General features: G+C 36.4%; 2 protein-coding genes and 1 long non-coding RNA gene across 3 annotated transcripts in view; 1 reads left to right on the forward strand and 2 right to left on the reverse strand.

Moving 5' to 3' along the window:
* LOC140748472 (uncharacterized) overlaps window positions 1-12,767 on the reverse strand; it is a 47,558-nt gene that overhangs the window by 17,642 nt on the left and 17,149 nt on the right. The gene's annotated exons all lie outside the window — the stretch shown is intronic.
* LOC140748459 (presequence protease, mitochondrial) lies at window positions 181-4,542 on the forward strand. The gene is made up of 2 exons (XM_073081258.1): window positions 181-354; window positions 582-4,542. Exon 2 carries the CDS (start codon window positions 603-605, stop codon window positions 3,666-3,668), a length of 3,066 nt encoding a protein of 1,021 aa, XP_072937359.1. The 5' UTR covers window positions 181-354; window positions 582-602; the 3' UTR covers window positions 3,669-4,542.
* Window positions 8,125-12,150, reverse strand: LOC140748618 (uncharacterized). Its single transcript, XM_073081462.1, has 2 exons — window positions 11,332-12,150; window positions 8,125-10,633 (listed from the first exon to the last, which is right to left on the reverse strand). Exons 1-2 carry the CDS (start codon window positions 12,096-12,098, stop codon window positions 9,751-9,753), a joined length of 1,650 nt encoding a protein of 549 aa, XP_072937563.1. The 5' UTR covers window positions 12,099-12,150; the 3' UTR covers window positions 8,125-9,750.

Consider the following 12,767-nt stretch of genomic DNA (forward strand, 5'->3'; position numbering starts at 1 on the left):
TGTAATTACACTTTATTTTACACATCAAGTATAAAAAAATATTACAAATAGATTATATACTATTTTAATTAAATGAAAATGGAACGGTAAATATAAATGTTGCCAGAATATGTAATTTTGTTTTGCTTTCATAATTTTTTCATACTCTGTGAATCTGAGATTTTCTATTACTTTCGGGTAATGGTAACATTGGACACTGACAAATTGTCAAATCGGTGCCTGCTGTGAGAGGTTAGCGAATGTAAAATATAGAAATTGTTATGAAATACCGCAACAATCTAGTAAAATAAAGAAGCAATAGTCAACTGAAAGTACAAACTACGTATTACTCCATCTTCAAAGGATAAACAACTCGTAAGTTTAAATATATTGCGTCATATTCATTTGTTTCATAAACCGGAATCCTCTGTCAGCTTTCGAAAAAAAACCTTAAAAACAAAATTATAAAAAGCACAGTTCATGCCAGCGAGCAGTCGGGTTCTGCTTTTATTTTTAATTTATCAGCATTGGCTGAATGCGCACGCCCATAGCCTTTATTAGTTACCAGTGAAAAAACAGTGAGCGGTGGTTTATTTTTGCAGATTCGAAGAAAGAAATTTGAAATGTATTCGAGGGTATCGAGATGCGGTTGGACGAAGATCCAAAATCGCTTGACACTGGCCACTCAGCACAAAATCCACTACAGTAGTAATATTTTGAAAAAAAAGGAGTCAGTATCGAGGAACTTGCAACCCGGTAAAGTTTATCATGGCTTCCTCTGTACTGAAGTGGAACCAATCAAGGAGTACAATATGACAGCTTACCTTTTAACTCACGAGAAAACAAAGACTGAATATTTGCATTTAGAGCGAGATGATTCTAATAATGTATTTTCCGTGGGCTTCCGGACTACTCCACAAGATTCTATGGGTACTCCTCATATTCTAGAACATACTGTGTTATGTGGGTCTGAGAAGTACCCAGTAAGAGATCCATTTTTCAAAATGTTAAATCGATCGCTCGCAACATTTATGAATGCGCTAACAGGACCGGACTACACATTTTATCCATTTTCATCTCAAAACGAAATTGATTATAGAAATCTCCAGAAAGTTTACTTGGATGCGGTTTTCAGACCTAATCTGGAGAGACTCGACTTCCTCCAAGAAGGCTGGAGGTTAGAACATTCAAATTTGGAGGATAAGTCCTCTGAATTAGTTTTCAAAGGTGTTGTTTATAACGAAATGAAGGGTGCCTTTTCAGAGACAAGCTCGTTATTTGGTCAAAAGTTCATTAACGCTATATTACCTAATGGAACATATGGTTATGTGTCCGGCGGAGATCCCTTACACATCCCTAAGTTGACACATGATCATTTAAGGAACTTCCACGCTACTTACTACCATCCAAGCAATGCTAGAATCTATTCATATGGAAACTTCCCACTTGAACAAAACCTTAAGTTCGTAAACGAAGCATATTTGAACCAGTACAAGTATTTAGACCCAAAAAATAGTGTTGTTTCCCCACAAGTCAGATGGCAAAACATGAAACGAGCCAATATTCAGTGCAGAGTCGACCAATATGGTGGTCCGATTGAAAAACAAAATCAAATTGCCATAGGATATGTTATGTCGGATATCACAAACTTATATGAGACATTTATGATGACTGCATTAGCCGAGTTGATGATCATTGGCCCCAATTCAGCATTCTACAAAAGCTTGATCGAGAAAAATATTTCTGGGGGATACAATTCCTTAACTGGTTATGACAACCAAATTCGTGATACATTATTTGTTCTCGGGTTAAGAGATGTTGAGAAATCAAAGTTTGAAGAGGTTGAAAAAATTGCAAATGAAACTATAGAGCAGATTTTCAGTAAAGGCTTTGAGAAGGAGCATATTGAAAGTGTCTTGCATGGATTCGAGCTATCTATAAAGCATCAGTCTCCAAAATTTGGACTGAAAGTTCTCTTCAACCTTATGCCCTTGTGGAACCATAATGGTCCTATCCTAAATGCCTTGAAAGTAAACGATTTACTGAATCAACTTAAATCTAATCTAATGGAGCCACGATACGTTAAGGAAGTCATTGAAAAATACTTCATCGCAAATCATCACAAATTGATAATGACAATGCAACCTGATCCAAAATTTGATGATATATTTAACACAGCTGAAGCAAAAGTGTTGAAAGAAAAAGTCAGTGCACTGACTGAAGCTCAAAAAGAAGATATTTACAAGGAAGGTCTAGAACTTTCTAGAGCCCAAAAGAAGGTGCAGAATCTCGATGTACTTCCGTGCCTTAAGATCGACGAGATTACTCTGAACAAAACTGCTCCGGAACTTAAACATACAATTTCTGGAAATATTCCCATGCAATTGTGTGAAGCGAACACAAATGGGGTCACCTATTTCAAAGGGGTATTAGGTACCGATTGCCTAAACGATAGCCAGCGACAAATGCTCCCCTTCTTCATCTACATTGTCGACAAATTCGATACGAAATCGTACAATTACAGAGATTTCGACAAGTATGTCAGCAAATCGACATCCGGACTATCGTTTATCACGCATATAACAGAGCATATCGATCAGCCCGGACAATACGAACAAGGCGTTCTCATAAACAGTCATTGCCTGGATGAGAACTTGCCGAAAATGCTCGATATCTGGATGGAAATATTCAGCAAACCCAATTTTAACAATAAAGAGAGAATGAACATGCTGTTAACCAACTATTGCTCTTCCTTAACGAGCGGCATCATCGACAGCGGCCACACTTTCGCCATGCAAGCCGCACGTGCTTTGGTCTCCTCTGTCGACGAATGCAAAGAAAATCTACTCGGCCTTCGCCATGTCATGAATATGCAGGATATACAGAACAAGTACACAGTGGAAGATATCCAAAACTTTATGGACACGATCGCCCAAAACATTCTGAAAGGCGACAATTTAAGAGCTGCTTTCCACTACTGCAACACGAACCAAGGCGTTCACGAAGCAATTGATAAATTCTGTACCGATTTGTGCAAAGATGTAGTGTATAAAGATGAACATAATCGCATCAATTGGACCGATTGCAAGAATGTACCAAAAGATAACCGTGGTGTTCACATATCCATGAATATTCCGGTCAACTTTTGCGCCAAAGTCATTCCAACAGTGCCATACTCGGACCCGGATTATCCTAAATTGAGGGTGCTTACCAGATTTTTGACTTCGAAATACTTGCATCCGATTGTTAGGGAGCAAAATGGCGCGTACGGCGGTGGAGCCATGTTGACCATGGATGGGTTATTCAACTTTTATTCCTACCGGGACCCGAACTCGAGAGTTACCATGGATGTTTTCGATGACACCACAGATTGGATGGCGAAGAACACGGGCCTAGTCGACGATCAGAATCTTTTCGAAGCGAAACTATCCATCTTGCAGCAAATGGACCAACCAATCGCTGAATTCATGAAAGGCATAGACTTATTCCTCTACGGGCTGTCTTACGACATATGGCAGACCCAACGTGAAAGGGTTCTAGCAGTCAAGAAGGAAGATCTCATAGAGGTATGCCAGAAATACTTGCCGAGGACCAAATGGGCGGGGAAATGCGTAATCGGTGACGGGGCGTCGCAACAGCTACGGAAGGAGAGCGAAGCATGGGAAAAGATAAGTGGACCTCAGCAATAATTATATCTTTAGCATAGATAACCCCTGCTGGGCAAGAGCTGGAAATAGTGAAGACCTGGAGAATACGCGGCGCGTGGGTTCAACCAGGTTATAAGTACTAGGAGGTAAATCTTAGCGCTTAAAAGGACACTGTATGCATTATAATGCAATTGTAATGTTTAATTTTTATTATTTATGCATTGAAGTACATATCGAGATGGCATTTACTTTAAAATTCGCTTAAGCTATGAAGGTTAATTGTATTTGAAAGTACTTATAATTTTCAGTCAAATGTTGTATAAATAGATATGCCCTTAAGACTAAAACCCTTGAAAGTGGTAGAACCCTTTGTGGTTCGACTCCTGCGGCACCACCGCCACACCTATTTCTACCCAATAACAACAGTATTAGGCGTTCCTGTGTTCCGGCTTCATCCTCATCGGTAGCGGCGCATCTGTGGCCGACTTCAGGTAGTAATATCTAATCCTATCTGGAGTTGATTACAGATGTCCATGGGCGGCAGTAGCCACTTACCATCAGGTAGACTGTATGCTCGTCTACTATTCCTAAATTATAAAAAAATAACCTCTCTTTGGGAAGTCGATTAAAAATAAAAACCCTAAAAATGATTTAGTATTGATATTAATGAAACATTCATTTCGTGAATTAACAATCTTCTCCTTAGACTAAAGTTGATGATAATTGAATATGAACATCAGTTTATGCTTAACAAAAGCATGATTATAGATTTCTAGAATGCTTAATTTATTTTTAAATCTACTTTTCCACACATTACAAGTACTTATTTTTTTGTATATGTATAAGTATGTGATGCAATTTGTAATTTTGTTAGATTATTATTTCGACGGTAGCAAAGAACAAACTGCTATCTACAAGTTGTAGAGAGCCGTTTTTTCTTTGTTGCCGTCGATTTAATACTGGTTCGAGCAAGTTCTTTGTCTATTATGCTATTACACATTTTGGAAATAATAATTGAGTAATGTCTTCTTAAGTTAGGGCATATCTATTAACTTAAGTCTATGCTTTTAGCACCTACTTGATAACGTAGAAATGAGAAGTCTCTTCTAGAAATAGAAAAAATATAACTATTATTTTTGTTGAGATGTAGCCAAAAAATAATTTTAATCCGTGATATCTGAACGTAGATGTAAAACTTTTATTCTAAAAAATGTTACTATAAATTTAAATGTTATTCGTAGAATAAAAGTGTTGTCAGAAAAATTATATTATTTATCAAATGTATTTATGGCAAAGTGTAAACGTTAAGACTGCTAATAAATATTTTATTCTGGCTTTTTGTGTTTATTTTATACCCAAAAATATTATATGTAGGTACATAACATACACAATTTCTATAGAAATATTTTCAGGCATGTTTACTTTTAAAATGCATACTTAAATGTAATATATTAAACAAGAGTAAATAGCGACCTTCCTAAAAGACAAGAACTTCAAAGATATGCATTGTAGGTGCATTTACTTCTTTGCTCTTAGTAATATCTACAGGTTTAAGTACTACAGTAATCAAAATACAGCGAGGAATTAAAATTATTATCAGTTTCATCAAGTTATGTCTGTATAAATAATGCTAAATAACTTTATTAAAAAATATAGATTAATTGATTCGTCTCATATTCTACCACATTCGTTATATACAAGTACTTGTAGTTTGCTCTAATTCCCTTGTTTCAGGCTCAAAAATGTCCTTACCCCCGGCTTTTTCTGACGCAGAGGAATATTTCGAAGAATGTATGATATTCCTTACACGTTATCGTGATTTATACTGGAAATCTAACACTGACGTGCTTACAGACGATTTGAAATTTTGTGTACAATTACATGAACCAGACAATAATACAGATATTGAAAAGGGGATAGATTTGAGCGTGTTTTCGGATGTTTTCTTCAAAGATTTGAAGAGGTTAGCGCCTTGTTATGACAATTTTACGGATAAAAATACGTCAAATAGTGTTCAGACTCCAATGAGCCAGAAAAAGGCGCACGAGGTAGCTTATTTGGCGGAAGAGATTAAGAATATGTGCAGAATTGTTGACTGTGAGACCGTCGTGGACCTTGGTGCTGGGTTGGTAAGCTTACATTTACAATTGCTTTCACATGAATGAGACCAATTTGATACATATTATTTATTCAGTTTAAATTAACGTTAGTAACTATTATTGGTGGTCACTGATGGTTATAGATAATTTTTTGGAGACTAGGAGGTCAATAAAGGACTTGCTCCACTTCGCTCGACACCATGACCCTAACCCTCAGATGAATAAAATAGGCTTATGTAAGTCCTGGCCTAAGAATACACTATGCGAATAGGAGCTGAAATATGATCTTGTGTTTGTGGTATTTTGGTATCAATTATAGTCGAAGATGTTCTTACGATCTGTGGTCTGCCACATTGCCGGTAATGCAGTTTTATATTTCTTTAAGTAAGTAGATAAAGTTAATTTTATTATTTTCAGGGATACATAGACCTTCAACTGTTTGTAAAAACTGGCTTCAACGTTTTGGGACTAGAGGGCAAGGAGTCCTTCTACGTAAACGCCAAAGAACATCAGAGAAAATATCATTCGGAATCCTTATCGAAAGTCAAATACATACGGCATATGATTTCCGAAAATTCCGACGCAAACATCGCAAGATATTTAAAAGATAAATTTCCGGACTACAACAACGGCTTTTGTTTCATGGGACTCCATGCGTGCGGTGATTTAACGGTTTCAGCGATCAATTTATTTATAAAAATGCGGAATTCCCGCGCTCTTGTCGTTACACCATGTTGTTATCACAAAATGGCGGCCAAAACAGATGATGAACGTAGATTCAAAAACTTTCCGTTAAGTGAGACGTTGAAAAAGATTTTTGAAAAATATGGAGCACATGAGTTTTTGGACATACCGTTTTTGAGGGTAGCTGCACAGCCCGCGTATATTCGTGATGAAGATATACAAGACAGGGTATTTTATTTACTTGCAAGAGCACTATTGAAAGTGTATGCTAATAAATGTAAGTATACTTAAATCCGATGTGAAGTGGGCCACTATGGGCCATTAGTATTTACTGTAAGCACATGAGAAGACAGAAATTACAAGTAGCTTTACTGATCAGTTATATACTCGCACCCAATGACATTTTATAGTTATAGTTATAGATCAATGCTCGCACCTTGGTTTTTAATCGACTTCGAAAATGAGGAGGTTCTGTATTCGCCTGTATGTATTTTTTTTATTTACTACTTGTAAAAGGCCAATTTAATCCTTCGACACTTGGAAAGTAATTCAAAATATAATATTTTATTCGTGATCCTAGATGAAATAAAATTAAAAATAAAAGCGTGTTAATTACATTTATTTCAGATAATTGCAGAGTACAGAAAATAAGGCGCAAAGCAGTACGTCATCATTTGGTCAAAAATGATTTCGCAAGATATGCGGAAGAAGCTACCACTAAAGGGTTCAAATTAATACCTCTATCTGCTCCGGACCCTGAAAATAAAGAACCACAAGACGAAATTTCAGTGGCATTCAATCTCAAAGAACTACAATCAATGTGGGAGAAAATACCAAACACAACATTTACTAACGCAGCTCTATATATTTCCTTTCAAAACCATTTGCCGCCAATTTTTGAGAACTTAATACTCTATGACAGGATTGTATATTTAAAAGAAAATGGCATCACTGCCTGCCATGTAAGGAAAGTCGTTGACGAAAAAATATCACCAAAATGTTTGTCTCTCTTTGCGAGTAAAGATGCTTCACCCGTAACATGATTTTGTAATATTGTTAGAAAATAACACTTTTGATCCGTTTACTCCGGTACTCAACCAGAGTCAGAAAAATCTATGGTCAGGACTAAATTATTTTTTTCTTTTTTATATAAATAGAAAATAATATTTACTATAGAGGTCTAGCAACTTGGAAAGCTGGTGATGTATGTGAAGAAAGTTAAATGTGGTAGGCATCTTATACCAAACTATTTGTGACTTATGTTAAGCGCTATATCAATACCTTAATTCGCAAATCCATAGAATAACTATCTCAAATCAGCCAACTCCACTTTTTGTCAAAATGTTTTTTTTTATTTATTTTGATTTCGTTAACGCCATTTACTATCAAAATACTAATCTATGTATCAAAATAAAATAAAAAAAAAAACATTTTGACAAAAAGTGGAGTTGACTGATTTGCGAATTAAGGTATCGATATGGTGAGTTTTGGTTTGCATGGCTGGAACTTAGCAAACAAGGATACCAATGTATCTGGTCGTCGACCATATACATAAATATGTTTGGGGTTGATTACAGATATCCAGAGACGGTAATGGGCGATTACCAAATACACATCATGTTCTTTTATTGAAATAAGGAAATGGCCAGACTTGGCACAGGATAATGACTCAATTTTGTCGAATTGTCTAGTGATTGCCACAGTAAAAAAACAGATTATTAATAAAAAATATATTTCTGTATATGTACAAATATTTACTAATTCAATAAAATACTATACATAGTTAATTATTTCGTGTGATTTATGCGTATTGTACATTATATTCAGGATAATTAATACTTTTTATTGTATACCACATTTAAAATAATAATTAAAACAAACATAAAAATAATCTTAATAAGGCAGTCTTATTGCTGTTTAATTTAAACTTTTTAGTTTATAAAATCAAATTAAATTTACATTAAAATTGTTTAAAAATAATTAAACAGTCAATAAATAAAATGATATAATGAATTTATCATAGCATTATTTAAACACAATTCACAAGAAATTGTCTTGGGTTCGATCCTTGGTCAGTCAAAAGCTAGTACTTAGCTCAAATATTAAGTTTATGTTCTAGGTTTAAGATATCAAGTAGTTTAGACCTAGGAGTGCTTAGATATGCATTGCATTTCTGATTGACCTAGAAATCATAACTAAACATACTCCTAATAGGGTCTAAAATCTAAATATATATAACTCAAAGGTGACAACTCGACATAGTGATCTATCAATGCACAGCCCAAACCATTGGACGGATCGGGCTAAAATTTGGCATGCAGGTAGATGTTATGACGTAGGCACTAAGAAAGGATTTTGATCAATTCTACCCCCAAGGGGATAAAATAGGGGATGAAAATATTACTTCGTAACGCGAAAGAAGTGCGGGCAAAAGCTCGTAGATATATAAATCAGTAAGTATTGTATGCAGAGAAAAGGCTAATTGAGACAAAGACTGATACTAATTTGTTCACGACTAAAGTAGGATCATTAGTCTGGTACCCTACATTTTTCTTTTAGTCTTAACAGGATAATGACAGGATGGGGTGTAGAATGTCTGGCAAGATTTTAATTTTGTACTCCTATCTAAATATATATATAACTCAAAGGTGACTGACTGACGTAGTGATCTATCAGCTCACAGCCCAAACCACTGGATGGATCAGGCTGAAATTTGGCATGCAGGTAGATGTTATGACGTAGGCATCCGCTAAGAAACGATTTTGATCAATTCTACCCCCAAGGGGATAAAATAGGACATGAAAATATTACTTCAAACGCGAGCGAAGCTGCGGGCAAAAGCTCGTCAACATATACATTTTGCGCCTCTAAGACTTATCCTTCCTCTCAAAAGTTGTCAAAAGAGGCTCTTAAAAAGATATAAATCTTGACAACCTTTTTTAACCAACTTTCAACAATTCATTACATAATTATTCTCTTTTATGTAAGTCGGTAAACTGTGTGGTCGGTACACTCTGAAGGTCCCCTGGCATCTGACCATCTGACTAGCCCCTAGATACGATGCTATCAATTGTTGTGGTGAATTGATGCATGGTGGCTAGTAACAAATATGTAAAGCAATAACATATTTAAGAAAAGAGTAATAATTATTGTGGAAAAAAAGACAAACCCACTAAGTTTCATACCATATCTTCTCAGTTGAGGTTGCGTTCCGATCCAGTAGTAGTTTTAAGAAAAAATATTGTATCTGACAATTTGTAAGTGCCACCGTAGCCCTATACAAAATAAATATATTTCATTTAATTTCATATGATTAGCGAAATAATACATTTAACATGTCGCTAGCTACCTTCTTGTTTGATACCCCGTTTCTTGCCTCGTTTCGCCGGCACCATGATTTTGGTCTTCCACTCCTCCGTGCCAGGGTCCTGATGCTGAAAAATCTGTCCCGTTTGTGGATTGACTGGGAACACTCCATCCGGAGTGATTTTCTTCTTAGAAGTGTCCGTTCCGTGCCTTCGTTTCATATGTTTATTGTAATTCGACCAATTCGTGAACTCCATACCACAATTCTGGCACGAATACGGTTTAGCACCGGTGTGCTGTCGTTCATGGTTCTTTAGAATCTGTTTAAACCTAAAAGCTTTATTGCAATACTGACAAACATGAGGCATTGAGTCGGTATGTATGATTTTATGGGCATTTAATTGATACTGAAGTCTAAAACAACGACCACACTGTTCACAGGAGTACGGTTTGACACCGGAATGCATTTCAACATGCCTCCGTAACATATTAGGGAATAGGAACGACTTATAACAGATCCGGCAAGTGTGTGGACGGACTTGATCATGAGACATTATGTGAGATGTCAATGTACCCTTATTGAAGAACATTTTACCGCACCGGTCACAAGTAAAATTCCTTTTACGGTCATTTGTGTGGATTTTCATGTGGTCTCGTAAGCTGTTTGGGTTCTTATACACTTTCTTACATAGCTCACAAGTGAGATCTGCTTCTGTGATGGGAGTGCCTCGTTTCCTCCGAGGTTTTCGTTTTGGTTTGATGGAGTTGTATTCACCTAAATGTTGTTGTAAAGCATCATCGTTACGTAACACCTCACCGCATAAGGTACATGGCACTTCGTTTTTTTGGAAATGTTCTTGTAGGTGGGTGCTTGAGGTTTCTTCTTCAATAACTGCATCACAGTAGTAGCAACGTTTTCTGTAATAAAACAACATATTTCATTATACATTGTCATTAAAGGTAGTGTGGCAACCAAAGTTGGTAGAACCCTTTGTGGTGCAACTCCGTCGTCACCACCGCCACACCTATTTCTAACTAATAACAGCAGTGATAGCCTAGTGGTTAAGTCTACCAATACGCACTTGGCCAGCGCGGTGGTCTACGGCCTAATCCTTCTCATTCTAAGAGGTGGCCCGTGCCCAGCAGTGGGACAATAATGGGTTGATGATGAACAGCTTAGCGCTGCTGTCTGAAGGGTGTGGTAAGAGAGACCTGTTCATATACATGTTCATGTACATCTGAGACATTCCAGCTTAGTCTACAGAGGTAACGGCACATCTGTTGCCGATTTCAGGTAGAAATATAATACTCCCTAGAGATGTCCATGGGCCTCAGTAGCCACTTAGGATCAGGTGGACTGCATTAAATGGAGATAGAGCAATTTTTGGTCTTACTCCAGAGGCAACACTTTTACTGCCGAATAACAAAAGTATTAACCACTGCATCGTATGAACAAGGTGGTTAAGGAAACAATCTTATCTGAGGCGTTCCTTAGTCCCTTGTGGCTGATCTGAGGTAGGCTGGAGTTGATTACAAAAGTCCATAGTAGACTACATTCTCGTTTGCTACTTTTACAATATATGAACAAAATAGTGTAATATTATAAATCTAGTTACCTTAGTTTTCTTCTATGCCGTCTGACATGTTTTATAAATGAATTAAAATCACTTTTCCCATAATTCTTGCAGTCGATACACGTAAACGCATTACATTTACCGTGGGTAATCTTAGCGTGCGATCTTAAAGTAACTGCATCCAAGAATTCGATATTACAGAAGGAGCATATCCAAGGATAATCTTTCCACGCTAAAACGGTTTTTTTATCAATCCCAGACACTTCTTTCGCGTAGATTTCTACGTCTTCTGTAAATGGCATTTTACACATAGCGGCGTCTAAAATATCCTGTACGTTAAGTGTTTGATCGTAGTCGCCTGATACAGACGATTCGTCAATTACAGTACTATCTATTTCTTCTTTTGGTTCTTGTTTCAAATTTATGTCTGAGTGGCCAGTGTCAGCCGGAACCTCCAATTTAACAGGCAAACTCTCTGATATGTCGTTATTTAAGAAATCATAAGCCCTATCATCGTCCGATAAATCGAATTTGGAATCCTCGTTCGAAAATAAATGCAATAACACATCTTGTGATCTCTTCACCTTATCTAGGAACTCGTAAGCCTTGTTCAAAGAGTCGTAACACAGAAAACAAATAGTTTTAGGTAATATTTTGTCCGAATTCACCTCCACATACATCGCGTTCAAAAAACCGAGTTTAAACACAATTTCTTTGCATATCTTCTCGTCTTTCACTAGATTTAATACTTTATCGGGACTCTTCAGTTCCGCGCAAAGACGGCAATACGTAGGTTTATCCGTTTCCATCGTATTTCATAGAAAAATATTAGAAAATTTTACTTCTGTCTTCCATCGAAATCTGCAAACAAAACAAATCATAACCTTTTTTTTTTAACAAATTTCTTGCTTGCGTTCCGTTTTTTCTACAAGTGGCAAATGGCAATACTGCTTATTTGTTTTGAGATAAGATAAGTGAACAAAATTTGACTTACCAAAATTAACAGTCTTAGCAACTAAATTTTGAAAAATTAAAAAGGGTTTTAATACTGCTTATGTAAATGTTATGCTGAATAAGTGAATATTTACTAAACTGTTATATACATAGGTTACTATATTCTTTGGTTATGTTTGCCCGTTTTTGATCTATAAAAACATTTACATTAATCGAGTACTAAAATATCGATTTTACGAAATATTTAACTTACCGTTATATAATATAATTTGGACATTTGTAATCAACCCCAGATAGGATTAGATATTCCTACCTGAGGTCGGCCACAAATGCGCCGCTACCCCTGAGGACTAAGCTGGAACGCCTCCGAAAAGTCTGTCTCCCTTACCACACCCTTCAAACCGGAACACAGCAGCGCCTAACACTGCTGTTATTAGGTAGAAATAGGTGTGGCGGTGGTGCCGCCGGAGTCGAACCGCAAAGGGTTCTACCACCTTTAAATCATAAAATGTTTTAAAAAAATA

The sequence above is a fragment of the Epargyreus clarus genome, unplaced genomic scaffold, assembly GCF_041222505.1.
Source record: "Epargyreus clarus isolate Ecla_fem2 unplaced genomic scaffold, WU_Ecla_fem_2.2 ptg000016l, whole genome shotgun sequence".
Lineage (NCBI taxonomy): Eukaryota > Metazoa > Arthropoda > Insecta > Lepidoptera > Hesperiidae > Epargyreus > Epargyreus clarus.